At 40.3% G+C, this 25,414-nt stretch overlaps 3 protein-coding genes across 4 annotated transcripts; all 3 read left to right on the forward strand.

The window, feature by feature from the left end:
• Positions 1–2,982: 2,982 nt before the first annotated feature.
• Positions 2,983–8,699, forward strand: LOC105047749 (serine/threonine protein phosphatase 2A 57 kDa regulatory subunit B' kappa isoform). 2 transcript variants are annotated; one of them, XM_010926814.4, is made up of 3 exons: positions 3,010–3,383; positions 3,697–4,956; positions 8,116–8,667. In XM_010926814.4, exons 2-3 carry the CDS (start codon positions 3,796–3,798, stop codon positions 8,482–8,484), a joined length of 1,530 nt encoding a protein of 509 aa, XP_010925116.1. In that variant the 5' UTR covers positions 3,010–3,383; positions 3,697–3,795; the 3' UTR covers positions 8,485–8,667. The 2 variants fall into 2 exon arrangements, with proteins under 2 accessions (XP_010925115.1, XP_010925116.1); XM_010926813.4 differs by having other exon boundaries at positions 2,983–4,956; positions 8,116–8,699.
• Positions 8,700–10,612: 1,913 nt separating this feature from the next.
• Positions 10,613–12,876, forward strand: LOC105047750 (putative pentatricopeptide repeat-containing protein At3g25970). The gene is given in 3 exon segments (XM_010926815.4): positions 10,613–12,034; positions 12,037–12,525; positions 12,528–12,876. Coding segments are annotated over 3 exon segments (2,085 nt in total). The 5' UTR covers positions 10,613–10,740; the 3' UTR covers positions 12,830–12,876.
• Positions 12,877–16,032: 3,156 nt separating this feature from the next.
• On the forward strand, positions 16,033–22,013 carry LOC105047751 (katanin p60 ATPase-containing subunit A1). Its single transcript, XM_010926816.4, has 7 exons — positions 16,033–16,285; positions 18,137–18,605; positions 19,550–19,747; positions 20,163–20,407; positions 20,884–21,042; positions 21,226–21,313; positions 21,477–22,013. The coding sequence occupies exons 1-7, from the start codon at positions 16,167–16,169 to the stop codon at positions 21,756–21,758; spliced, it is 1,560 nt and encodes a 519-aa protein (XP_010925118.1). The 5' UTR covers positions 16,033–16,166; the 3' UTR covers positions 21,759–22,013.
• Positions 22,014–25,414: the final 3,401 nt, after the last annotated feature.

Here is a 25,414-nt window from a genome sequence, read left to right on the forward strand (position 1 = left end):
GTCTAAATCGGAGGTGGGGTTGCTCCGGCAAGACCCTCCGACGCTCAAGTCAGTTCTCTGCCTCAACAAGAATGGAGTGCTCGAACGGAGAATTTAGCAGAGTTTTGAGATAAGAAATGAGCTTAGAGAATAACGTATCTGGATCCCCCTTTTTATAGGCGGAGGAGGTAACGGATTGATGGCGACGTCTGTAACCGTCTGGTCGTGGGCCGCCCATAGTCAGGGGGAATTTATTGCGAAGGGTAGTGGAGCGGAATCGTGGCTAACACCGCAGCTCGCCACGTGGAATCAGTTGCGAGGAGTGGAGCAGCGTCCATTGTCGTGACTTGCCAGCGGATGGGAGAATCGCCCGGTATCCGTCGCAGGAGGTGGAGCAGGTTCGTGGCCGTTATTGTGGCCTGCGAGGGGGTAGTGGAGCTGTGCGGAATCCGCCACAGAAAGTGGAGCAGAGCTGCGATGGTTACTGCGGCCTGTCAGGGAATGATGGAGCTGCGCGGAATCCGCCACAGGAAGTGGAGCAGGATCGTGGCCGTTATGGTGGCCTGCCAGGGGGTGCAGATCCATCGGCTGAAGTTCGGCAGCAGTCGGAGTCCGGCCCCCGTAGGAGTCCGGACGTGGTCTTCCTGTAATTAAAGTTAAAGGCGAAGTCTGGCTCCCGTAGGAGTCCGGACGGGGCTTACTAGCAGTCGTTGTTGAGGATGGAGCCCGGCTCCCGTAGGAGTCCGGGCGGAGTCTGCTTGCGGCTGCAGTTGTTGGCGTCGAGGATGAAGTCCGGCTCCCATAAGAGTACGGGCGAAGTCTCCCTGCAATTAAAGTCAAAGGCGAAGTCCGGCTCCCGTAGGAGTCCGGACGAGACTTACCAGCGGTCGACGCTGAGGACGGAGCCCGGCTCCCGTAGGAGTCCGGGCGGAGCTGTCCTGTTGTCGATGTCGGCGGCGGAGCCCGGCTCTCGTAGGAGTCCGGGCGGAGCTGTCCTGCTCGTAACCGTTGGAGTTGTCGGTGATGGAGCCCGGCTCCCGTAGGAGTCCGGGCGGAGCTGTCCTGTAGTCGATGTCGGCGGCGGAGCCCGGCTCCCGTGGGAGTCCTGGCGGAGCTATCCTGCTCGTAACTGTTGGAGTTGTCGGTGACGGAGCCCGGCTCCCGTAGGAGTCCAGGCGGAGCTGTCCTGTAGTCGATGTCGGCGGCGGAGCCCGACTCCCGTAGGAGTCCGGGCGGAGCCGTCCTGTTGTCGATGTCGGCGGCGGAGCCCGGCTCCCGTAGGAGTCCGGGCGGAGCCGTCCTGTTGTCGATGTCGGCGGCAGAGCCCGGCTCCCGTAGGAGTCCGGGCGGAGCCGTCCTGTTGTCAATGTCGGCGGCGAAGCCCGGCTCCCGTAGGAGTCCGGGCGGAGCCGTCCTGTTGTCGATGTCGGCGGTGGAGCCCGGCTCCCGTAGGAGTCCGGGCGGAGCCATCCTGTTGTCGATGTCGGCGGCGGAGCCCGGCTCTCGTAGGAGTCCGGACGGAGCTGTCCTGCTCGTAACTGTTGGAGTTGTCGGTGACGGAGCCCGGCTCCCGTAGGAGTCCGGGCGGAGCTGTCCTGTAGTCGATTCCGCTGAGGGTTTCGACTGTGGGCATTTTATACCCAACATATATAAAAAATTATAATTTAATTTTTATCTATTTCATATAGATAGATTCGGATCCTCTTACTCTACAATATAATAACATATTACATAATATAACAATATGATAGTGATATTATATAATATTTTATATATTAGAATACTATATTATATTTTATTTTTAGGAAAGATAAGATAATTATGTCTATCTTATAACAACATGATATATCTTATACATTTCACAAAGACATTTTTAATAAAAAATTTTAAAATAAAATATAATAAAATTATAAATTCTTATTGTTATGTCATATCCAAATACACAACTATATTTAATATCCAAGTTATCCATCTAATATTAGGTTTAGACATTTTTCTCAAAAATATATTATTATATATTAGAGAAAATATGGATGGTTACGATCTGTCTATTTTCTAGATAAAATAATTTTGATATATTATTTGATAAAAAAATATTTTATTTATGTAAGTCAATAAATTAAATATATTCATTATTTTAGTTATGCATGTTAATTTTTTTTTTAAAATAAAAAAGAAATTAATAAATCAAAAAAATGTATTATGTACAAAAAATTTTAATTTTAATTTTTTGTATGTTTATTGTTCTAAACATTCAAATTTACATAAATATCCTCATAAAATTACTATTTATATATATACTTATAAATTTTTCTTTTATACATATATCTATAAAGATATTTTAATCATATTAATTTTAAACTGTTAATTTTTAACGGATGCGAATATATATATATATAAAATATTTTATTAAAATATATATAGATATTAATTTTTAAAAAATATTTATATAAATTGAAATATTTGAGAGTGTATATATGTATAATCTTAAATATTATTTTTTAAACCACTTCAGCGGAACCGTCCAATCAAACCAAACAGCATGTTGGTGATCCATCAATCAATCACTAAAAAAAAAAACAAAAGTGTGATTAAAACTCCATTTATTTCCAACCATCCTCTTGAACGGTCTAACACCATCCACCGACTTCACCGTTCCAAGCACCAAAATGCTACGCAACCAATTCATCTTTTGTCGTACTTGCAGCTACATATAACTAAGCGAACACCCCCACCTCCCAAAGCTTCCGGTGGACCCAAATCTCCCGTGTTCGAGATCGACGGTCCAGTTTCTCTCATCCGTAACACCAGATGAACTGCGACGGTACACGCTAGTTAAAACCGTTGGCGTCTGGTAGCAGTATCACGCCCTGATCGTGGACGTCCCAACGGTCCAGATCTTCCACGTCTGCGCCGGCGGGCATTAGAGCCCAGCGTCGCTATCTGAACTTTAATTTGAGATTCGCTGAAAACTATTTCTATTTAGTTTAAGCCAAAATCTGGGCCGCTCTCTTGCTCTCCTCTCTCCATCTTCAAGGAGCCCTCGAGATCTAGTGCCATGGCAGTGGGCGGGAGCGACCGCAACGAGCTCCGATTCCTCGAAACCGCGCCGGAATCCATCGCTGCCTCCTGAATCCGTCGCTGCCGATCGGGATTTCGTTCCCGAATTCTTAAATTTCGAACTCCAAAGCCTCGGTTCCGTCTCTTCCGACGATTTCTAGGGCTTGTGGAGGGTACTTTGAGTTCTCTCGGTTTCCCGCAATAGATCTTGGGTTTCTTTTATTTTTGTCTTCTTGCTTACGCGGCTTGGCATTACAGCCATCGCTGGAATCTAGTGTTTCTTGCGTCGATCCTGGATTCTTGGTTGCAGTTCTTGGGTTTCTGTGGACACTCTTGTTCAAAAGGTAAAAGTTGTTTCGTTTCTCCTCTCTGATCTCGCCACCATTATCAAGATCTTGGCGTTTATTTCTATTTCTATTTTTTACGGTAAAAGTCTCATCTTTTTTCCTTGAATGGAATACTAGACTAGGCTTTTTCCCTCATCGATCTGCCTTCCACTACCGGACTCTAGGTTTCCCCGTTTTTTTTTTTTTTTTTTTTTTTGTGGGGGGGGGGAGGTTTCATTTCCTCAAAATTTCTTCCTCCATCTGAATGTAAGTTCGAGCTTTGTTGTCGCGGTCATTGGCTTTTTTCCTATTATGTCGCCTTATTAAACAGGATCTGGCTGGACCGGAATCTTGGATTCAAGCTCGGTGCTTGCAAGCTTGTACATGCCCGTGAACTGGATCTGAGCGGTCTCCTCCCAATCCTGCCACTATGTGGAAGCAATTCCTTAGTAAATTACCCCGGAGGTCTTCCAAATCTGATTCTGCTTGCGATTCTGCACATAACCACCCCGGCAGCAATGCCTCCCCTTCTGGCAACTCAATCCAGCGGGCGAGCAGTGGGAATGCCGGCCCGGGCCGATCAACCACTGTTAAGCGGATGTCTTCTGCCGTCTTTCCATCTAGTGTCGTTGCCGGGATTGAGCCTCTCCTGTCATTCAAAGATGTCCCAAACGCCGAAAAGCAGAACCTTGTCATCAGTAAGCTGAATCTCTGCTCTGCTGTTTTTGATTTCTCTGATCCAAACAAGAACTCTGCTGAGAAAGATATGAAGCGGCAGACCCTATTAGATCTTGTCTATTTCTTCAATTCTGGGACCCCTCGGTTCACTGAGCCAATGATCTCTGCCAGTTGTAGGATGTTTGCCATTAATTTATTTAGGGTCTTTCCTCCAAATTACCGAACCAACTCCTCGAGTGGTGGGGAGACTGAAGAAGAGGAGCCGATATTCGATCCTGCTTGGTCCCATCTGCAACTTGTGTATGAATTGCTTCTAAAATTCATTGCGTCCTCCTCCCTCGATGCAAAGTTGGGGAAAAAGTATATAGATCATTCGTTTATCTTGAGATTGCTTGAACTCTTTGATTCAGAGGATCCAAGGGAAAGGGATTGCTTGAAAACAATATTGCATAGGATTTATGGCAAATTCATGGTCCATCGTCCTTTCATCCGTAAGGCAGTAAGCAATATATTCTATAGGTTTGTGTTCGAGACAGACCGGCATAATGGGATTGCTGAGTTGCTGGAAGTTTTTGGGAGTGTGATCACTGGATTTGCGTTGCCTCTGAAGGAGGAACACAAAATTTTTCTCTGGAAAGTTCTAATTCCTTTGCACAAACCAAAATCAGTAGGTGTTTATCTTCAACAGTTGACATACTGTGTGACACAGTTCATGGAGAAAGAGCCAAAGCTGGCGAGTTCGGTGATAAGGGGGTTGTTGAAGTATTGGCCTGTGACGAATAGTCAGAAAGAGGTAATGTTTTTGAGCGAGTTGGAAGAGGTTCTGGAAGCAACCAATACGGTGGAATTCCAAAAGTGTATGGTCCCATTGTTCCGGAGGATTGGCTATTGTGTCAACAGTTCGCACTTCCAGGTAATTCTTTTGTCTTCTTTGTTTTTGGTCTTTATGTTGTCTTTCAATATGTAGATGCTCTTAGATGGAAAAGGAAAAGGATGGGCAATTTGAATTTTTAAACATATTTGAACTTTTAAATTTGTTTTTGGGTACTTTCAGTTGCTGGTAATACCTTTTATCACCCCCTGTCATCATGCTGGCTGCCTTTGTAGAACTGCTGTTCTGCTGTGTGCATGGGAATTTGATATTCTGTCCATTATAATCATACTCTAAACTATTGAAGGAGTAGCTATTAGTAAAAGATAACATCTTTATTCTTCCCAAATACCTCCACTTCAAAGATGTCAATTGCATAACTGAATTTGGATTTCCCATTATGGATCCTTTTCTCTCCCTTGAGTAATTTGCTCTGTAATGGTAGTGCTTTTTTTCAAGCATTTCTCTAAGCGATTATGCTTATGGAAATAACTAAATACTGCTTTGCTTGCTATTAGTTTACTGTCATTATGGTTGTTGAACTTGAACAAATTAGATCAGTGGAATTTGGAGATTTTTTTCTTCCCTGAGTTTTTCTTAGTTACATGATTTCTGTATCATAGTTGTATTGGTGCTTTGCTACATTTATATTCTCTATTGTCTGGCTCCTTGTTTTCTATCTGCAGACAGAGGTCTGGACTGACTGTGGCTCTTACATTACGTCTATTTTCTATATGGTGATTATGTAGTTTTTATAATGCACATGATGGAACATATTTTAAACAAAGGATATCTAATTAGCAAGCCTTAAAAATTCCATAGGAAAGAAAAATTCATTGGATATATTTAGTATTTCTCCTTAATGTGAGTCTTGATGCAGTGGTAGGGTTGCTTTAATTGTGACTTGAGTGTCACAAATTTGATATATGAAAGCAGTCTCTCAGCATGCGAGGGTGAGGTTGCATAAATTTGACTCTCCCCATAGCTCATAGTAGCAGGAGCCTAATGCACTGGGCCACCCTTTATGCTTTTAGCATTTTTCCTGGTTGCCTCATGTTCTTTTTTCTTTTCTATGGAAGTGCTTGTGGTTGCTATCAATTGCTATTTGTGATACAAGTAACATGGATGCCTGTCATGTCTATATTTTTTTTGTTATGCAAAAATGATGGGTCTGCAGTTTTTCAGTAGTTATTGTTGAAGAAGGGAAGGTGGCCAAGCAAGATAAAAAAGATGACATAATCAAGATGTCATTTAAATATTTCTATTTGCATATTGCATTTGGTTTGGTTCATGTTGATATAGTACATCACAGTGCAAACTATAGAAACATAAATATTATTTGAGATGGTATGGTCATGACTCATGCATAGTTGGGTTCATATTATTGAGATGGTATGGTCATATTACATATTATACATTGAAGGTTCGAGTTAAACCAAGGTAAATAGATGGTCATAGAAAAAGTTATCAAAGCTATCTGTGTAAATTTGGTTTTATCACTTGCTGCAAGATTGACCGGTTGAGTTGGTAAGGAATAATCTCTGTAATGCTAAATTTAGGAAATGTAGAAACTTCACCATCAAGGGGAAAGTCATGGAGAACCAATTAAAATCTGTACAACTATGGTGGAGTTCTAGAGAGTGGTCTTCATAGTGAGAGAAGCTCAGATTTGGTTTGAAGGTTCAAGAAAGAGGAAGACACTTAACCTTATGCAAAAAAAGTAGAACAAAAATAGAACAAGCAGAAAATGAAATATGGTGTAGGCTGTAACAGGAGCGATTAGCAAAGCAGTTTTCACGAGGCCAACCAAAATAACAAGGATAAGGCTTTTGATGGTTTGCTTATGGCTATGGATGTGGCAGAGCTCCCTATTCCTTTCTAATGAACATGTAGACAATCACAACACATGCACATCCGCACATTTAAGCATTCTCGCTCTCATGCACCAAAAAAATTTTAACAATGAAATCATATTTGTCTAATGTGCGATGCTTCTCAAGCTATTATTTTAGAGTAAACAAAATTTTACCCATTGTGGAATCATTAATAATGAATTGATGATAGCCAGTTGCTGTTCCCATGTAAAGTCCTTGTTTTGATGTTTGAAGAATGTATTGTCAGAACGAGAATAATAATAATGGATTCCTTTTCGCTTGGTGGTCATGGTGTTTCTTTCTTATATTAGGAATTTAAGTTGTTTGCAATATCTTTGATGATTTAAGCTCTTGGAAGAAGTTTTTGACTTGTAATACTCATTTGAAAGCCTGAGAATGTTAGATCTCTATGAAATCTGGGACTAGTAAGATCTGGGCACTGCAGCTTCTTCTCACATGGTAAGAGTTGTATGTTATAGAGCTTTGAGTTCTTATTGTACAAAGCACAGTGCTTCCTGATTATGCACAATTGCACTCTGTAATGAAGTGGGTTGCATGACAGTTAAGTTCACAGTTTTTTTTTTTTTTTTTAATAAATACTTTCTGGCATGAAATGAGTTATAAAGTCTCTTTTTGACTGTTCAATATTTTGCAACAGTGCCTTATGTATGGTAATTATACTATTTGGTGAAACTAACCAATTTAAGCAGTTATTCCAAAAAGTTTACCTAGTTGACCAAAATAATCTGGTTCAAGCAATGAGCCAAGCAAGTTATTTTAGATTGATTAGTTTGACTTGGTAAAGATGGTTGAACTCATTGTGTAAGCATGTCTAGTCACTTGGGTCAACTCACCTGGTCTATTACCCAAGAGTCTGGGTGGGTTGGATCACCTCAGAACCTGGACTATGACCCGGGTGGTCTCCTATATCAACCTGTCGGCCAAAAAAGAAAAATGACCAGAAAACAGAAAACAGAAAACTTGATGGAATTCAAATTTGAACATGTGACCCTTTAAATAATCACTAACGTCTCAACCACTAGAACACCATGAGCCAGTTTTTTTTTTTTTTTCCTTTTTCTGAATGTCAAATCATTACCTCTAGCGGAATCTTTCCTGAATGCCGAACTTGTGACTATGGTTGTCAGGTGTCACCAGAGCCTGGACATGTAGACTAATCTGATCAGTTGTTGCCTATCAAAGTCATGCCAATTTGTCGTGAGGATTCAACATGCTGTTCAATACCATCATTATGCAATCATCATTGTTCATGTTCATTTTCTATCAATTGCTTACTTGCTTTAAAAGAATAAAAAATATGTTGCAGGTTGCTGAAAGGGCTCTATTCTTTTGGAACAACGACCATGTGATTAGTCTGGTAGCACAAAACCGGCAAGCTATTGTGCCCCTTATCTTCCCAGCTTTAGAGAAGAACAGCCGGAGTCACTGGAATCAAGCAGTCCTGAATCTAACAATGAATGTTAGGAAGATGCTCTCTGAAATGGATGAGGAGCTATTTTTGGCTTGCCAAAGGAAGCTCGAGGAGGAGGAAGAGAGGAGAGAGGCAGTGGAGGAGAAAAGAAAGATGACCTGGGAGCGTCTGGAGAGTGCTGCCGCCTTTCAGCCAGTGACTGGAAACACAGCCGTCCTGGTGAGACCTGTTATGACCCCTCCAATGGCTGCCACTCTTACATAGTTATGATGTGGCACTGGCAAGGAGAGATTAGGGTAGTTTATAATGCATTCAAAGTGTTCGAGTAAGTTTTCCTTATATATTTTTTGTATTATGGTGTTTTATTGTAACTACGTGGGAATCTTTTGCTGCTTTGAAAGCAAGGCATGTTGTAATAGTGTGGGCGCTTATTATCAGTATTGATGCATGTTTGGCCATTAGTATGGTGCCAGATGCGCATATTCCCAGCTTGTTGAGTTCTTTGATCACCACTACTAAGATCTGCTCAATTCATACGGGGGCCTTTCCCTATATTCGAATGTCATATGGAAAGAGATTCCTAGTTTTAGGGTTCTGTTCATTTTGGTAAAGGTTGGTCATGAGCAGCAGGCGCTCCCGTGGTTTGGTAATTTTTTTTATTTTTCTGTTACTGTGACCTGCATTCATGTCTCTCTGTCATTCACTTAGTCTCTCTGTCATTCACTCGATATATAGAGTAACGCAGCAAATGTTTCGTCATCTTGACCCATCTAAAGCTAATATGTAGGTCATCCTCGTTGCTGCATGACTGGCGAACGTGCGTGCTGTGAGTGGTTAATGTGTTTTATCTCAACAAAGCAAGCTTTTGTTTATAAGTAACATGTGTGGACTTCCTTTTGACCAGCCATTCAATAACTAGCTGTTTTAGAATTAGGTAGGCTCACTTGCACCTTAAGCTTCCAATTTAATGTTCTGTCCTTGTTGTTTGAGCACTATTTATAGGTACGCTAAGGGAACCAAAGTCCCCGTTACGTTGTCAGAAAGGAACTGCGGGATGCATAAAGAAAACAAGGTGACGCAACCCAGCAGGAAAAGCCGATGTGTCGATAATTTCACTTGTTATCGATCAAGCCAGTCCTGCGTTTCCTTCACTCATAATGTGGAAAGCTTCAAGTGCATAATGAGGAAACATGTAGATGCTTGATAGCATAAATATTGTTTGAACAATGTTCCAGCTGCCAACTCTAATGATAAACTTCGTACCGGAGTTACCCTCATTAACAACACCATGAAATTAATTTCCAAGACCCTGGTTTTAGGGGGCTATAAACTAGCAAGTTGTGTGACGGAAGGACGGGAAGGTGCGTCCCGTATGCCCGAATGTCCTGAAGCTAGATGATACTTGGTGGTGTGAAAAGCATGAAGGCCATTCTGAGGTCATTGCATGGTTGCTGCTTAATTCCAAATCACCCATAGCATGCAAGCTAATTGGCTTAAGGATTTGCTGCTGCACCGGTCAAGATAGCTTCCCATCCAAAAGTGTAGAAGGATCAGAAGCTGTGGTTTCAGAAAACACATTCTAAATGTGCCTGGCAATGGGACGAGAAAAAATGTATGTGAGATTGTCTCTCATGCTGGACCACAACTGGAACAATCGCCATGTCCTAGTCCTCTCGTAGCAAGAACACTAGAATAATGAAGTCAGTTCCAACTCAACTCAATTGAATATATATATATATATATGAATCCTTTTCCTCCATACCCATTGGTTTAGGAAGGAGGTTCCAACTCAACTTCTATAAGATAATGCTCATCATACCCATTGGTTTAGGAAGGAGGTTCCAACTCAACTTCTATAAGATAATGCTCATTATAATGTCGTCATGTAAAAAGTATGGTCATTATACGTTCATTTTGTAAACTACGATAGCTGGAAAATTTTCAATAATGCTTCTAGAAATAACCATCTTTAGAAAATGTAACAAAAATAACGACTCTAACTTTCCTCGTAAAGCTTAGATCGGATGTTTCTAGAAGTAATAGATGATGACAAAAACTAGCAGCAGCAATAATAATGCTGCTAATAAGAGTTCAAGTCAATGATCGGGGTTCGTGGTTGCCATCTCCTCCATCCTGATTTCCTTTCTCTCTATATGTATACATATATAAAATATTGAAAAATGATCAAGAAAGAAAAGATGGCCGGCGCAGCCACTGGCACCGGCGGTGAGAAAATTAACGAGAGAACTCGGGAGAAGGAGATCAGCGGATAGACATCAAAATTAGTCCAACAAGAAGCAGGCACCACTCTGCTGCCTGGTCATCTTCCCTGGAGGAGAGACATAACACCCTATTAAAAACGTTGGCCATATCATACGGCATCATCCATCCAGTTATCATGGATTTATTTATTTATATATAAAACCATCCTGGGGCCTCCCTCAGAATCCGGGGGTCTGCAAAAACTTGGACCCGACCCAACGCCCACTTAAGAGACACGACCCGGAGTATACCACATACATGCGCTCATCTCCGAGTCTCCAAACTCTAGCCCTACGCTCTTCCGCGGCGAAAACCCACGCCCGCTTGATAAAATCCGGAGCCGCCACCGACCCGTACACCTGGAACAACGTCCTTTCTGCCTACTCCCAACGCAACGGCCTCGCGGACGCCCGCAAGCTGTTCGACGAAATTCCGCAGCGAGATACCGTCTCCTGGAACGCCCTGATCGCCGCCCACGTCTCATCCGGCGCGTACCACCGATCATGGGATCTACTCAGAAATATGATGGCGAAGGGCCTCTCCTTCGACCAGTACACCCTCGGGAGCATCCTCAAGTCGGTTGCCTCCGCTGGCCAACTCGAATTTGCCCGCCAGTTGCATTCCCTCATCGTAAAGTCGGGCCTCGATGGCAATGTGTTCTCGGGGAGCGCACTCGTCGACGTGTACGCGAAATGTGGAAGGATGGCAGAAGCTTATTCGGTTTTCCAGTTTATGCCGGAGCCGAACACGGTGTCATGGAATGCCTTGATTGCGGGGCATGCCGGAGTAGGCGAGGCAGACCATGCCGTCCAGATGTTCGACCGTATGGAGAGAGCGGGTCTGATGCCCGACGAGGCCACATTTGCTAGCCTACTAACCTTTCTCGACCGAGCTCCTTATTATCAGCTGATGCTTCAATTGCATGCTAAGATCATAAAGTATGGCCGAGCGATAGATGCAGTCGTCTACAATGCAGCGATTACGGCATACTCGCAATGTGGGTCGATAGCAGATTCCAGAAAGGTTTTTGACAGGATGGATGATAGTAAAGACTTGGTGACATGGAATTCTATGCTTGCAGCCTACGCCAGCTATGGCTTCACAGAGTATGCGATCGAGCTCCTTGTTAGGATGCAGGAGGCTGGGGTTGTTCAAGATACGTACACTTTCACCAGTGCGATCGGTGCTTGTTTCGAGCATGGCCTACAAGGGAGGGTATTGCATGGCTTGGTGATCAAGAGGGGACTGGAAAGTACAACCCCGGTTTCTAATGCATTGATTGCCATGTACATTAGATCTTGCAAGAATGGCTTGATGGAGGATGCCATGAGATGCTTCAATTTGATGGAGTTAAGAGATAGTGTCTCGTGGAATTCAATTCTTACTGGATTTTCTCAGAATGGTTTAAGCGAGGAAGCATTGAAGTTCTTCGGTCATATCCGATCAGCAAGTCTCGAGATCGATCACTATGCATTCTCTGCTGCACTACGATCGTGCTCGGACTTGGCGGTCCTTCAACCGGGTCGGCAAATCCATGGCCTAGTTTTCAGGTCTGGTTTGGATCAAATGATTTTGTGGCTAGCTCATTGATTTATATGTATTCCAAGTGCGGGGTCATCGATGATGCAAGAAGGTCCTTTGATGAGTCGCATAAAGATAACTCAGTGACATGGAACTCGATCATCTTTGGGTATTCTCAGCATGGACGAGGGCGCACGGCCCTCGATCTCTTCTTCGAGATGCAAGAACTAGAGGTGGCGCCAGATCACATCACTTTTGTGGCTGTAATTTCAGCATGCAGTCACATTGGGTTAGTGGAAGCAGGATCCAATTTTCTGTCATCAATGGAACCAATCTATGGAATCCCATTGCGGATGGAGCATTATGCATGTGGTGTCGATCTCTTTGGTAGGAATGGGCAGCTTGATGAAGCAAAGAAGCTAATCGAATCGATGCCCTTTGAACCAGATGCCATGGTGTGGATGACTCTATTGGGCGCATGTAGAATTCATGGTGATATGGAACTGGCGAGCTATGTAGCTAAGCGTTGATGGCGTTAGATCCTAGAGAGCATTCAACTTATGTCCTCCTTTCAAACATGTTTTCTGGCTTTGGGATGTGGGATGACAGAGCGACCATTCAGAGGGTGATGAGGAGCAGAGGGTTGACCAAGGTACCTGGTTGGAGCTGGATCGAGGTCAAGAATCGGGTGCACTCATTCAACGCTGAAGATAGGTCCCACCCTCAAGCTGAAGAGATGTATGAGAGGCTGAGAGAGTTGATGGAGCAGATAGAGATGGCTTCCTCTACCGAATCTGACATATATCCTCTTGAATTTGGTTACTGAAGAATCCATTCATATTGTTCAGCAAGTTTGCTGGATGATTTTGGTTATACCAATGACAAATTCTTTTGCTTGAATGCTCTCTTCTATCTAATCACCTGTCACTCAATGGCAGATCAATTTTTATTCATCTCCACATGCATCAGAATTCTGAGTTAGAGCTTACTAAGATATTGGAGAATTACAATGATTTTTTTTAGTAGAAGACCTAAGTTTTATATTGAGGGGTCTGTAACTTGAAGTCGAATGAATTGATGAAAAATATGACTATTGAGATAAGAGATCTTAATCCTTTTCTCAAAACAAGAACTATAAGATATATTATGGCCTATAGATGAGAATTTGCCGTAACATTTTGTTTTATATTTGGAGCAAATTGAGGAGTCAATCTTTAGCTTGAAGTTCGTGAGGTTGTATAAGTATTTTCTTACGTATGCAAAAAGAAGTTTTTCTATGAAAATACAATATTTTACAACTCTCTGGAAAAGAGACAAACAAGTGGTTTGAACAAGTATTGTAAAAACAAACAAACAATGCAACATAATATTTGAATAAGTATTGTAAAGACAAAAAAACAATGCAACATGATAAGATCACGCATGCATGCACCAAGCAAATACCAAAATAGGACTTCAAATATCACTTACCATATCAAAAACATACAGATGCATTAGCTGTTTTCAATTCGATATATATGAATATCATCTTACATATGCTCCTTGTTGTCTCTCTCCAAACAATTTAAGAGACAATAGAGATATAAAAAATACATTAAAAAACCCGTTGTGGTGCATATATTAATCACCTTTTTCCCCTCTTCTCATAGAGAGGGTTTGAAGATAAATTTGAGGGTAGAAAAGTGATAAGAAACTATATGAGGTGATCTATGGGTTATAAGGGCAAGTATATACTAGCACAAATTTATACTACTCCTAAAAGTAAATAGAATAGGTTTTGGTTGTCCATGGCAAAATATATACTTTAATCTCTTATATATTAATTAGATTTAAATTCTTCTTAGCTAACCAAAAAGAAGTCTCAAAAAATCGATAATATTTCAATTACAATATTACTCCTAAAAAGCAAGTAGAATAGATTCTGGTCATCCATTGCAAAATGTCTAAATCAATTTCTTTTAAATCAGTTAGATTTAAATTCTTCTTAGCTAACCCAAATAAAGGTCTTAAAAGTTTGATAATATTTTAATTATGATATATGGTAACCTTTTCTCGCTTTGATTACAGAACCCCATTAGCCATATGCCTCCTCGTCCCTTTTCTACTCTCTTTTTTAATTTAAGACTTCATACCATACTACTCTCTCTATCCTCATCCAGCCATTTCTTCTCTCCAACTTAATTCCTTATATTAAATTTGCATGGTAGCCCACGTCACCTATTTGATAAATTTTCTGTTTAATTTTTTTCCCTTTTTAATTAAAAAGATTAAATGATAGTTTATTTTTCTAATGTTACTTGATTTGTTAAGTAGATAAATGATGCAATGAAAATGTGTTGAGTTTTGGTCTCTGCATTTTATAATACTTGTGTTGATCATTGTTTGGACACTACGCAATTTCTATAGATGGATTATTTTCTTTTAGCTAATATTTTACTATAATTTTTTGAACCATTATTTATTTTTAAATATTTTTTCATATGAGCTTCCCCTTTCTTTTGAGAATTTAAAATCTTTGTCTTTCTTCCCATTTCTGTATAATTGAATATATTATAGTCAATTGATTATTTTTTATAATTCTCATTTAATTTTATTTTTGGTGCCAGACGTAGAACTAACTTTTTCTTCTTATTTTCCTACAATATTTTTGATCTTAGTTTCATCTCCGAATTCATCATTTAGATAATTGTTTAAAAATTCATACCAGTGAAAAGATAAGCTTTTATTTTTTTAACCTATAATTAATTATCATATATTTCATCCATGTCTTTCATGGATGCCTGGCATTGTATAAATCTATTAGGTGCTGTTTGATAGGGAATGATATTTCACATCATCCAGTGATGTGAGTTAGGTAATGTGATCATCTTGTTTGGTATTATAAAATCTCATCTAGTGACGAAGGATCTAATAATAAATTCGGTGATAAATTCCAGTGATGCTATCACCACAAATATCCCAGGTAATAGCACATCACTGAATACTGGTGATGTGCTCAAATTATTTTGGGACAAAAATATTTCTAGTCAGTAAATTGAAAAAATAAAAATCTTCTCGTTTTTTTTATAGATGCCTATCTACTAGATGTATTTTTTATTTTTATTGACAGATTTAGTTAAATGATATAGATATCTTTTATTTATTTATTAGATATTTATTTTTTTTTATAGAAAGATATGGTTCATTGATATGGATGGATCATGCTAAATCCTTCATGCTTTTCTTTTTTTCAATTTATTTTGATGGGCTAAATCATTCCTAATAGACAATCCTAATGTTGATGGTCAAAATTGGTTGAACCTAGTCAAGTTTGATTATATATAATATTATTGTAATATCATTTTAATAGATTTATCAAAATAAATATCTATAATAATAAATAAATAAATAAATATTATTATTATTACTACTGCTATATGTTTTTGTGAGGAGTTATAAATGAAGAATGTTTCATCAAGTTGTAGAGTAATTATTATGTACAAATGTATAAGGCTATTTATGGTATTTTATATATTATCACTATCATTATTTGATGATATACCAAACATAGTGAAGTTTTATTTTCAGTGATATTCCAATGATATATTAAATACCATGATTAATATCACTTTAGTATTTGTACATCACCTCAGTGTTCATATCACCTCAGTGACTCTATCACATCAGTGATTACATCACCAATGATATACCAAATAGTATCTTAAAATATTTTTTTTAAATATAATATTTTATCAGCTTCTAATTAATCATGCTCGAATGAGACAACTAGAACACTCATAGTAATTTTTTTGTTGCTAGAATATAAAAGTCTATTTAAAAGACCTAGGGTGGGGGTTAATCTTGCCCTTTTAAAAAGGGGTCAAAAAAAAAAAAAAAAAAAAAAAAAAAAAAAAGAAAAAAAAAAAAAAAAAAAAAAAGGGGACAATAATGAGGTTATTTCGAACATTTTAGGGGCATTTTCGTAATCAAACATTCTTAGTTCCACCGGGCGTTTAAACGTCGCCGTTGTCCCACGGTGCGAGCCGGAGCGACGAAGATCCATCTCGAGACAATTCAAGGGCTAAACTTATAAAAGTCTTTATATAAAGGTAGAAAGAGAGAAAAAACCTTCTAGGATTCTTGGAGACCTAGCTCCCTCTCCCATACCGTAGATCTCGGCGACGATGGTCGGAACCCTAGCGGGCCTCCAAGATCACCTGAAGCTTGCGAGGGAGTACGCGTTGGAAGGTCTCTATGAGACCTCCATCATCTTTTTCGACGGTGTCATCGCTCAGATCAACAAGTAATTCCTTCCACCCCACTCGCTCCCATCTCCTTGTATTCGATTCAAGAACGCAATCCTCCGTTCTTCTATTCCTGCCGCGATCAAACATTCGAAAAATTGTTAATTTTCTCTCGTCACTCTTTTTATAAGTTTCAAATCGGTTGGATCTAGTTTCTTACCAAATTTAGTTGAAATGTAGCAAAGCTACCCAAGAAAATGTAGCTTTTTTCCTCCAAATTCCGGCATCAGCTTCTTCTGTTTTCTTTTATGAATAGGATTTTTCCACGGTCTTTGCTGTTGCCCGTGGTACCCGAGAAGGATGTGGTTGTAAGACTCTAGTCTCTTGGGGCAGTTAATAATATGTGTCACCATTGGCGACTGGTCCAGAAATATTTCGTGAAGAATGGCCTCCAGCTTGATTTTCTCATTCGAGCACCTTGAATATATTTGTTTTGAAAATTGAAATTGCAAATCTTGGGGGTGGAGTGCCATGCAAACAAGGGAAGAAGAGCATCATTGCTGACAATGTCGATACTATTGCTATTTGCATTTCTAGATACTGAGATTGAGAACCTTAATTATGACGTGGTAAGGGTGCTCTGCCTCATATAAGGTGGGAGTCCCTCCTTCCCTCAAGAGGCATCTTTTGGGTTCAAACCCAGAAACAAAGCCGTAAGACCCGGCAGCCAAGGGTGTACTAGCCGAGCTCAAGGCCCGGCATATAAGTTGGAGTATGCTTGAGCATCAAAGAGGACCATACTTCTTGTTGGGATGGAGCGCGGACAATACCACTATATCCTCGTATAGGATGGGAGACCCTCCTTTTCTCAAGAGGCGCGTTTTGGGCCCAAGCCCAGGGACAAAGCTTCACTGTTCAGACATGTCTCATCTTTTCCTCTTTTCTCTTCTCTTTTTCTTTGCTTTCTTGGATAGTTAGTTAGAAACGCTGCCATGTAGTTTAACAGATGGAATTTGATATAAATCACTGCAGCCCCGAAGATGTGTTGAGTTCTTTCCCTCCTCCCCTTGTATCTACATGTTTTTGGATATTTTTGTATTTTAGTTTTCGTTTTTTCTTTCTTTGTTTCTTGTTTTTTTTTTTTTTTAGAGGGGGGAGAGAGGGTTGTGTATTTTGAGAGATCACTAGATAGATCATAATGATGAAATTGTAGAATTTTTATTAGTATTACTATTTTTCTGTTTTTGATGGCTTTAAATTGGACATGGAAGGGTGGTCTTACACCTTTAAGGTGAATAGATGAGATGCTGAGGGGTTGATTTTAGTCAGTTTCAATTTATTCTTTCTCACTTTAGAAGTGCTTGAATACTGTTGGAAGAAGTGGGCCAGGCATCTAAAAGTTTCCACGTTTAAATTTCTGTATTTGGGCTTTTTTTCTTTTCCTTTTTTTTTTTTTTGTACATTGGGCTATTGTTATTTGGTAGGATCAGGATTCAACTGATGTATACCTTTTTTTTTTGGTCATGTAGAGGATGAAATAATAGCTCATTTGCTACTCAGTTGTCTCTTTCCTGGACCAATTTGGCAGGGACTATCAAGTTTCATCCTCTGATGGTGAGAAATATGGTAACCAAAGACTGCTTTATGAAAATAAGTTGTCTGGGAGGATGATGCGTGCCAAGATCTTCATGTTGCGAGGGGCAGTTTTTGTATAGCTTGTATCAACCCTAATAGAACGTTCAGTGTGCATTTTTGGGTTGAGTGCATTGTCAGTAACAACAGAACTGTCTAATGGGGGAACCCTATTGTATCTCTTTCCTATCATTGATCTGAATAAAAGATTACTGCCTAAAAAAGATAAAAAGCTACTAGTTCTTAGCACTTAAATATAATTCTATCTCTGCTTACAGGCATCTTAGCACTCTAGATGATGCCATCATTCGTTCAAAATGGATGAACTGCAAGAAAGCTATTTCTGAGGAAATAGACATTGTCAAACAGTTGGATGCTGAGTTAAGGTCTTTCAAGGAAATTCCAGGGTCCAGGCGGTCCTCTTCGCCTCCTATAACTACAAAGTCTTTTGTTTTCCAACCATTAGATGAATATCCAACTTCCTCGTGTGCCCCCATGGACGATCCTGATGTTTGGAGACCACCTAGCCGAGATCCGCAGACAAGAAGATCCATGAGAGCTGGGCAAGCAGGTATGAGAAAATCCTCCCAGGATGCAACAGGGGCACGTGGTTCATCTAGGGCTGGAACAGTCGGACGTGGGGCAAAGTCAAATGCAGGCAAAAGTAGTTCGGGTGTCAGATCATCAACATCATCTGCACTGTCAGGGAAGAAAAGCAAATCAAGCTCTAGCAAGGCAGATTCACAGGTAAATTTTGTAATTTAATCAGTTAATGCCACCTTTCTTGCATTGCTGTCCTTACTGGTTGAAGTGAAGCAGCCTTTTTTCAACTGTTCTGAACCACAAATTGCAAATTGCAAACTGCAAATCCATGATCATTCACATACATAGTATTCTTAATAAAATGTTTTGCTTGTTCAACTGCTTTCCTCTACTGCTTGTCATTTTCTGTTATCGATGTAAAGTATGTCATATAACAGCTGCCATTTTCTAAAAAACACCAGGTTTGATGCTCATAACTTGTTTTGCATTTCCCATATGATTTTTTATAGATAATTTTGTTTGGACTCTTCTGGTTTAAGCAGTAAATCAATAGCTCACTGTCAAAATGAGAAATGGAGGTATCTGCAATCAACTCTAAACCTAGGCTCATACATGCAATTTTCATAAGGTTTATCATGAGATACACAAGCAACTAAAAATCTATGTTTATAAAGGAACTGCGAACAAGGTCCTGTTGTACTAATTGTTCATCATTGCACACAATTGAGAAGAAGAAGTAGCTTATCGATTTGATCCATTATATTAATCTTGTTCAACGGAAAAGAAATGACTCGGAAAAGCCTGCAACATTTTATATACTGATCAAATTTCCAAATGGTTTTAGGCATAAAGAGATAATAGAAGCAATAAGAAGATTTGTTAATGCCTGCAGTCATTGTTTAGAGAATCAGTCTTATTAGAACCTTTTGCAGTGATGTACAAATTGTTCTTTTGTTTCATGATGCTGTCATTCTTCATTATTAATTTCAAAATCTATGCATGATTGTGTCATTTATAACTGCTATTAATTTTCATTGAAATTACCCATTTCACCATTAGGATTTTTGTTAATGATATTGCTGTCATGAATTTAGTGCTGATAATATGTTTAGGCTTTCATGGTTATTGATATGCTTGTGGCATTCTAGAGTGGTGATGCAGAGGAAGGAAAGTTGAAGAGGGGACAGTACGAGGGACCTGATGCAGACTTGGCTGCAATGCTAGAAAGGGATGTCTTGGAGACTAGCCCTGGTGTAAGGTGGGATGATGTTGCAGGGCTCAGTGAAGCCAAAAGACTTTTAGAGGAAGCTGTCGTTCTTCCGTTATGGATGCCCGAGTATTTTCAGGTTCTTCTTAATGTTTTTTTTTTTTTTTTTGTTTTTTATCATAAATGGATTATTGCATTCTCTTAACTAGCTAAGGGTTTATGCTGGCCCTATATCCTAAGAGGCTTAGTTATCATAGGCAGAATAGTCCAATAGAAAATAATCTGATATTAAAGAAGCTTAGAAGGTTAGTTGGCATGAAGGCTCCGTTTTCCACTTCACAGTTTAAGCTCATAGTTTGGAAATCTATTTCTAAACAATACCAAATACAAGTTTTCAGGTGAGAATCTGGCTAAACAATGAGAAGCTGGCTAAGCAATTATTCAATTTCACTAAGGATCAGCCTTTTTGTATTATCTATACTTGGATGTTAGGTAGTGGGAAACTGAATGAAGTCTTAAACAAATCATTATGTTCGAGGCTATCTGTTTTCCAGGGCATTCGCCGACCATGGAAAGGCGTTCTTATGTTTGGTCCACCTGGTACTGGAAAGACACTTTTGGCTAAGGCTGTGGCTACCGAATGTGGAACAACATTTTTCAATGTTTCTTCTGCTACATTGGCTTCCAAATGGCGTGGAGAGAGTGAGCGCATGGTTCGCTGCCTGTTTGATCTTGCTAGAGCTTATGCTCCAAGTACAATTTTCATTGATGAAATCGATTCTCTTTGCACTTCTCGAGGGTATGCCTACCTGGAAGTTTGTTTCCTATTAATTTTACTATCTGGTGCTTGAATAATTTTCTCTTGCCAGGTCATTCCTTTTAAATTCCAATGATTTATCTGGAGTGTTTTTATTGCATTATTGTTATCAAATGTTTGTGATAGGTTAAGCATACCAGCGGGCATGTGTTTTATCAAAAAATATTTAGTATACCATAGATCACTGAGTTTATGAGGCAAGTTTCATTTAATCCAGTCTTTATTTATTCCATGAGCATAGCTATCTTTGAATTGGTTAATTATTAGATTCATGGAACAAAATGTGTAAGAGATCATATTCATTGCCCCTTGATTCCCTTTTTTGTTTATAACCCTCCAATATGGTATTTCTCAAGTTTGACCTGGTGCTGACATACATTCATGAATTTCATCAATTTGATTTCGCTTTCACCAATACATGGCTGTTTGCTGATTGTCAAATGTGTGATTTTGTCCAGAGCTTCAGGTGAGCATGAATCATCCAGAAGGGTGAAATCTGAACTTCTAGTGCAAGTGGATGGTGTCAACAACAGCTCTACTGGTGAAGATGGTCAGCGCAAAATAGTGATGGTCCTGGCTGCTACTAACTTTCCATGGGACATAGATGAGGCACTTAGGTTAGAATTAATTTAACTCTAACAATATCAGTTTGCTGCTGTGGTGTTTAGCATTTGATTTTCTTTTTTTTTTAGCCAGATCTTTTTACAGGTTCTCTTTTTGGGCTGTTTCAGATGGCGATCTTTTAGATCCCCAACCTTTCCTTTGTTCTGATGTTTTGCTGTTTATGCATTGTGATACAGGAGGCGGCTGGAAAAAAGGATATACATACCTCTTCCCAATTTTGAGAGTCGAAAAGAGCTTATCAAGATTAATCTAAGAACCGTTGAGGTATGATCCACAGCAGTATAATACTTCAAGCTCTCAAATGTTTCTCTTACCACATCATTTGGAATTTTGACAGGAAAATTATAGAACTTGTGCTAAATCCTTGTTGTCTCCTTATAGTTATTCTTGCTTGTGTATCTTTGATTCACATGTGTACTATCAACAGGTAGCTGCAGATGTAGACATCGACGTAGTGGCTCGCCGAACGGAGGGTTATAGTGGAGACGATCTCACAAATGTCTGCCGCGATGCTTCATTGAATGGCATGAGGCGAAAAATTGCAGGCAAGACAAGGGATGAGATCAAGAACATGTCCAAGGATGAGATCTCAAATGACCCTGTGGCCATGTGTGACTTTGAGGAAGCTCTGAGCAAGGTCCAGAGAAGTGTTTCTGCTGCTGATATTGAGCGCCATGAGAAGTGGTTTGCAGAGTTTGGATCAGCATAAAACTCCTGAATTTATGAGGCAGGTTGATTCATTTATCAAAATCGATGGGTTTCTTGGCACGACTATATTTTTCTTAGAGTGTATTTATTTGTATGTTGCTATCCATGTTTGTAAAAATAGCGTGTCATTGTTTGGCCTTTTTATTGTTGGGACTATTTTTTGTGCTAATGTAAATTATTAATACTGTTATGTTGAATGCTTCTTGCACTTGTTGTAATCCAAAGTGACTGAAGGTGCTTAAAACTATTCCTGGAAGTCTTGGCGTATTATTGTCTGTGTGAAGCTATAAACATCTTATCTACTAAATAACTCCTAGGCTCCTAGCAGCTTTCCTTGATGAGGAAATGGAAAATCAACACGCATGTTATTATTGTTGCAAATATCTAACAACTTCATTGTAGACAGCTATGCCAATACGGGATTGAGCAGATCCAGGAGGGGGTTGTATCTTTCGCGAGAAAGGATTCACCATACTTTGCATGGATCTGCTGACATTTTGAGATCTATGCCGGTGAAGGGATAACATAGTTCAGAGTGCTTTGAGTTCTGTGTGGTGGTTGATCGAACGGTGGATTCATGCGAAGGAAGGTGAATCTTTTTTTTTACGCCAAAGATACAACCCCTATATGAGCAGACCTCTTTGCAATCCCCACAATTCCCACACTTAGTCATCAGCCGTCAAGCATCAGCACATGTCTTCTAGCATCTTATTTATCAGCACCACTTAGCTCTTTAAGGTCTCTAAAAGTGAAAGCATATTTGATTGTTGTGTCCCTGATATTTGTCAGCCTATGTATTAAATATTGTTATTCTTGAACTTTCAAGAATTTTCTTTAATTTTTACAGGTTCCTGAAAATTACTGGCTCAATGAGTAAAATTTTGAAGTTTTCCTAAATTTAGATTCCAGTATTTTTCAAGTTTTTGCTTATGTTCTTTAATTGGTTTTGAGGTCATGCTTTGTTTCATGAATGGGCATTGTACACTTATATTTTATCTGTTTTATATAGATAATATGATACACCAGCCTAGTTCTTAGGAAAGATCACCCAGATATCCAGAGGGTTCGCTCTACTCTCCATATTCCAACCAGTATCCCATCAAAAGGAATCCAACGAGTAGATCCAAGAACTGTTCTTCGAAAGGTAAATAAACCCATAGAACCCATAAGACGGTGACAATCCCCCCCATAAAACCCATTAATTACACATTCCCTCGCTCAAACGGCCAGGAGAGAACACAAATAAAGTGTTTTTTTTTTTTTTTTTTTTTTTGGTACAAACGAACATCCACATAATTTTAATATGAATATATTTCAAAAAAATCAAAATATAAAATATTTCTTAAGATTCGAGAGCAGGCATCGTCTTGGCACCGGATCCAATCTTCGACATGCTCGACAACAAAGGAAGCAATCCAATTCGCGGCACTATTAGTCTTCCAATGAATATGTCGGACAATCATCTCAATGGAGTGACGAAGGGATCTTCAGATATCATGAAAAAATGGATGAACATCCAGATACTTCATCTCATCCCGAATCTAGCCGATGACTATAACGGAGTCATTCTTAATAAAAATCCTCTCAGTCTGTAACTCCTATGTTAGGATTTGATACCTCGAGATTCGATCCACATGGAGTCCACAGCGAGGTCCGCGATGAAAAATAAAGTCCAACGAGATCAAGATCACCTCAAACGGAGTTCGGATGGAAGAGATATGCGTGATTGAAGTCGACACGAAATCTGGAGCGAAGGAGGACTGCCGGTGGCCGGCGACAGGCCGATAGAGCAGCGGCGGTATGTGGCCCGGTGCATGAGCACCCGGGCTAGCCTAGGCCTACGAGCGGGCGCGATCCAGGCCCAGCGCGCTCGTTGGGAGCCCGCAACCCAGTCCACGATCGATCGGACGGTGCACAGGAAGCTGCATGGACCGCATGGGCATTTTCCATGCATTTTTCAAGGTCCACGATACTGTTCTATGGATCGGTGTGTGATTTAACAGTGTGGGTTGATTTCGATTTCGATCCAATGGTTCCATGAGCTTTTTCAGGTGATCTAAGGACTCCTTATGCTAATTTAATAGGTTTTTTAGCCTTTAAAAGGCCTGTGTGTGGAACAGAGAAGCTATGTGGTGCGGCGTTGATCCGAGAAAAGCTTAGAAAAATTAAGAACCATGGAGGAAGAGAGAGAGATGCGAGGACACTATGAGAAGAAGGAGCAGGGCTCTTGGACAGCAGACAGTGATCTCTTCAGGGATTTAGAGGATCTTCCTAGAGAGAGCTTTTGTGAGGGAGAACTTCCTATGAGGGAGAAATTGGGTATACGAGGATTGACGGTGAGATATCTTCTTGTAATATTTTTTTTTCTCATAGTGAAGTTTGCATGTCCCGTGGAGGCGAGCTTTTTTTTTGATTGATCCATGTAATTGATTGTTTTTGTTTTATTTTTTCTTTCTTCCTGCTGCAACGCGCGGTACCGGAAAGGTCCTGGAAGGTGGTGTCCTGGCCAAACATCCATCCAACAAATGGTATCAGAGCGAGGCGGTACAAAGACACAGATTGCAGCGGTGGTGAGCAAGACTGATGGAGAAGACAGGATCAATCAAATTGGAGATCAACAAGTTTGATGAAAAAAATAATTTCTCCTTGTGGCAAGCAAGAGTGAAGGATGTGCTCATCCAACAAGAATTGATCGATGCTCTTTTGTGCGAGGAGAAGCCAACCACCATGGAGGTGCAGGATTGGAGACGGCTACAGATACAGGCGGTGAGTACCATCCGCATGTATCTAGTGGATAAGGTGGTGATCCATATACTTAGCGAGACTTCTCCGATAATGCTGTGGTCGAAGCTCGAGTTGTTCTTGATGAAATCTCTCACCAACACTCTTTTCCTTTGGAGATAGTTTTATCAGCTGTGATGACTGAGGGACAGAGCGTGCAGGAGCATCTTAGCCACTTTCAAAAAATCCTCACTGACCTCCTCAACATTGGTGAGAATATTGAGGAGAAGACCAGGACGCTGGTTTTGCTAGCATTATTTTTCTCTTCGTATGAGTTCTTAGTGACTGCTCTTCTAGTGGAGAAGAGCACCATCAAGATGGATGAGGTCACCACAGCGATACTCTAGAATGAAGTTCTTAGAAGGGAGAACCCAGCTTCGAGCTCAGGTGGTGGCAGCTCAGTTTGGTGGTTTCTGGAGGAGCAAAAAGCGGTAGATGGAGCGACAAGAGATCGCGACGAGGGTGGTCCAAGTCCAAGAGGGACTTGAGCAAGACCAAGTGTTATCGATGTGAAGAGTTGGGGCATCTAGCCAGAGATTACCCTCAACTCAGGGATCGGATGATGGCTACTATAGCGACGGCCAGTAGCTATTTAGAGGAAGATGTCCTGGAGATATCTGACGAGGTATCTACTTTTTTCCAGCAGTAGATTTTAGATTCTGCATATACCTATCATGTATGTTACAAAGAGGAGCAGTTTGACTCCCTAGAGAATAGTGAGGGTATTGTTTATCTGCCGGATGGATCGAGTTGTGCGATCAGAAGCATCGGAATGGTCAGCTGGAGGATACATGATGGTGCAGTGAGGATATTGGGGGAGGTCCGATACATATCCAATTTCAGACGAAATTTTATCTCACTGAGCAGACTAGATTC

The sequence above is a fragment of the Elaeis guineensis genome, chromosome 6, assembly GCF_000442705.2.
Source record: "Elaeis guineensis isolate ETL-2024a chromosome 6, EG11, whole genome shotgun sequence".
NCBI lineage: Eukaryota > Viridiplantae > Streptophyta > Magnoliopsida > Arecales > Arecaceae > Elaeis > Elaeis guineensis.

Excerpts from the sequence above, each read along its gene's own strand:
- LOC105047749 (XM_010926813.4), top strand. The coding sequence starts at position 3,796 with ATGTGGAAGCAATTCCTTAGTAAATTACCCCGGAGGTCTTCCAAATCT. Across the intron at positions 4,957-8,115 it reads TCAACAGTTCGCACTTCCAG|GTTGCTGAAAGGGCTCTATT; the intron begins GTAATTCTTTTG and ends AATATGTTGCAG.
- LOC105047751 (XM_010926816.4), top strand. The coding sequence starts at position 16,167 with ATGGTCGGAACCCTAGCGGGCCTCCAAGATCACCTGAAGCTTGCGAGG. Across the intron at positions 19,748-20,162 it reads GGATGCCCGAGTATTTTCAG|GGCATTCGCCGACCATGGAA; the intron begins GTTCTTCTTAAT and ends TCTGTTTTCCAG. Across the intron at positions 21,043-21,225 it reads GACATAGATGAGGCACTTAG|GAGGCGGCTGGAAAAAAGGA; the intron begins GTTAGAATTAAT and ends ATTGTGATACAG.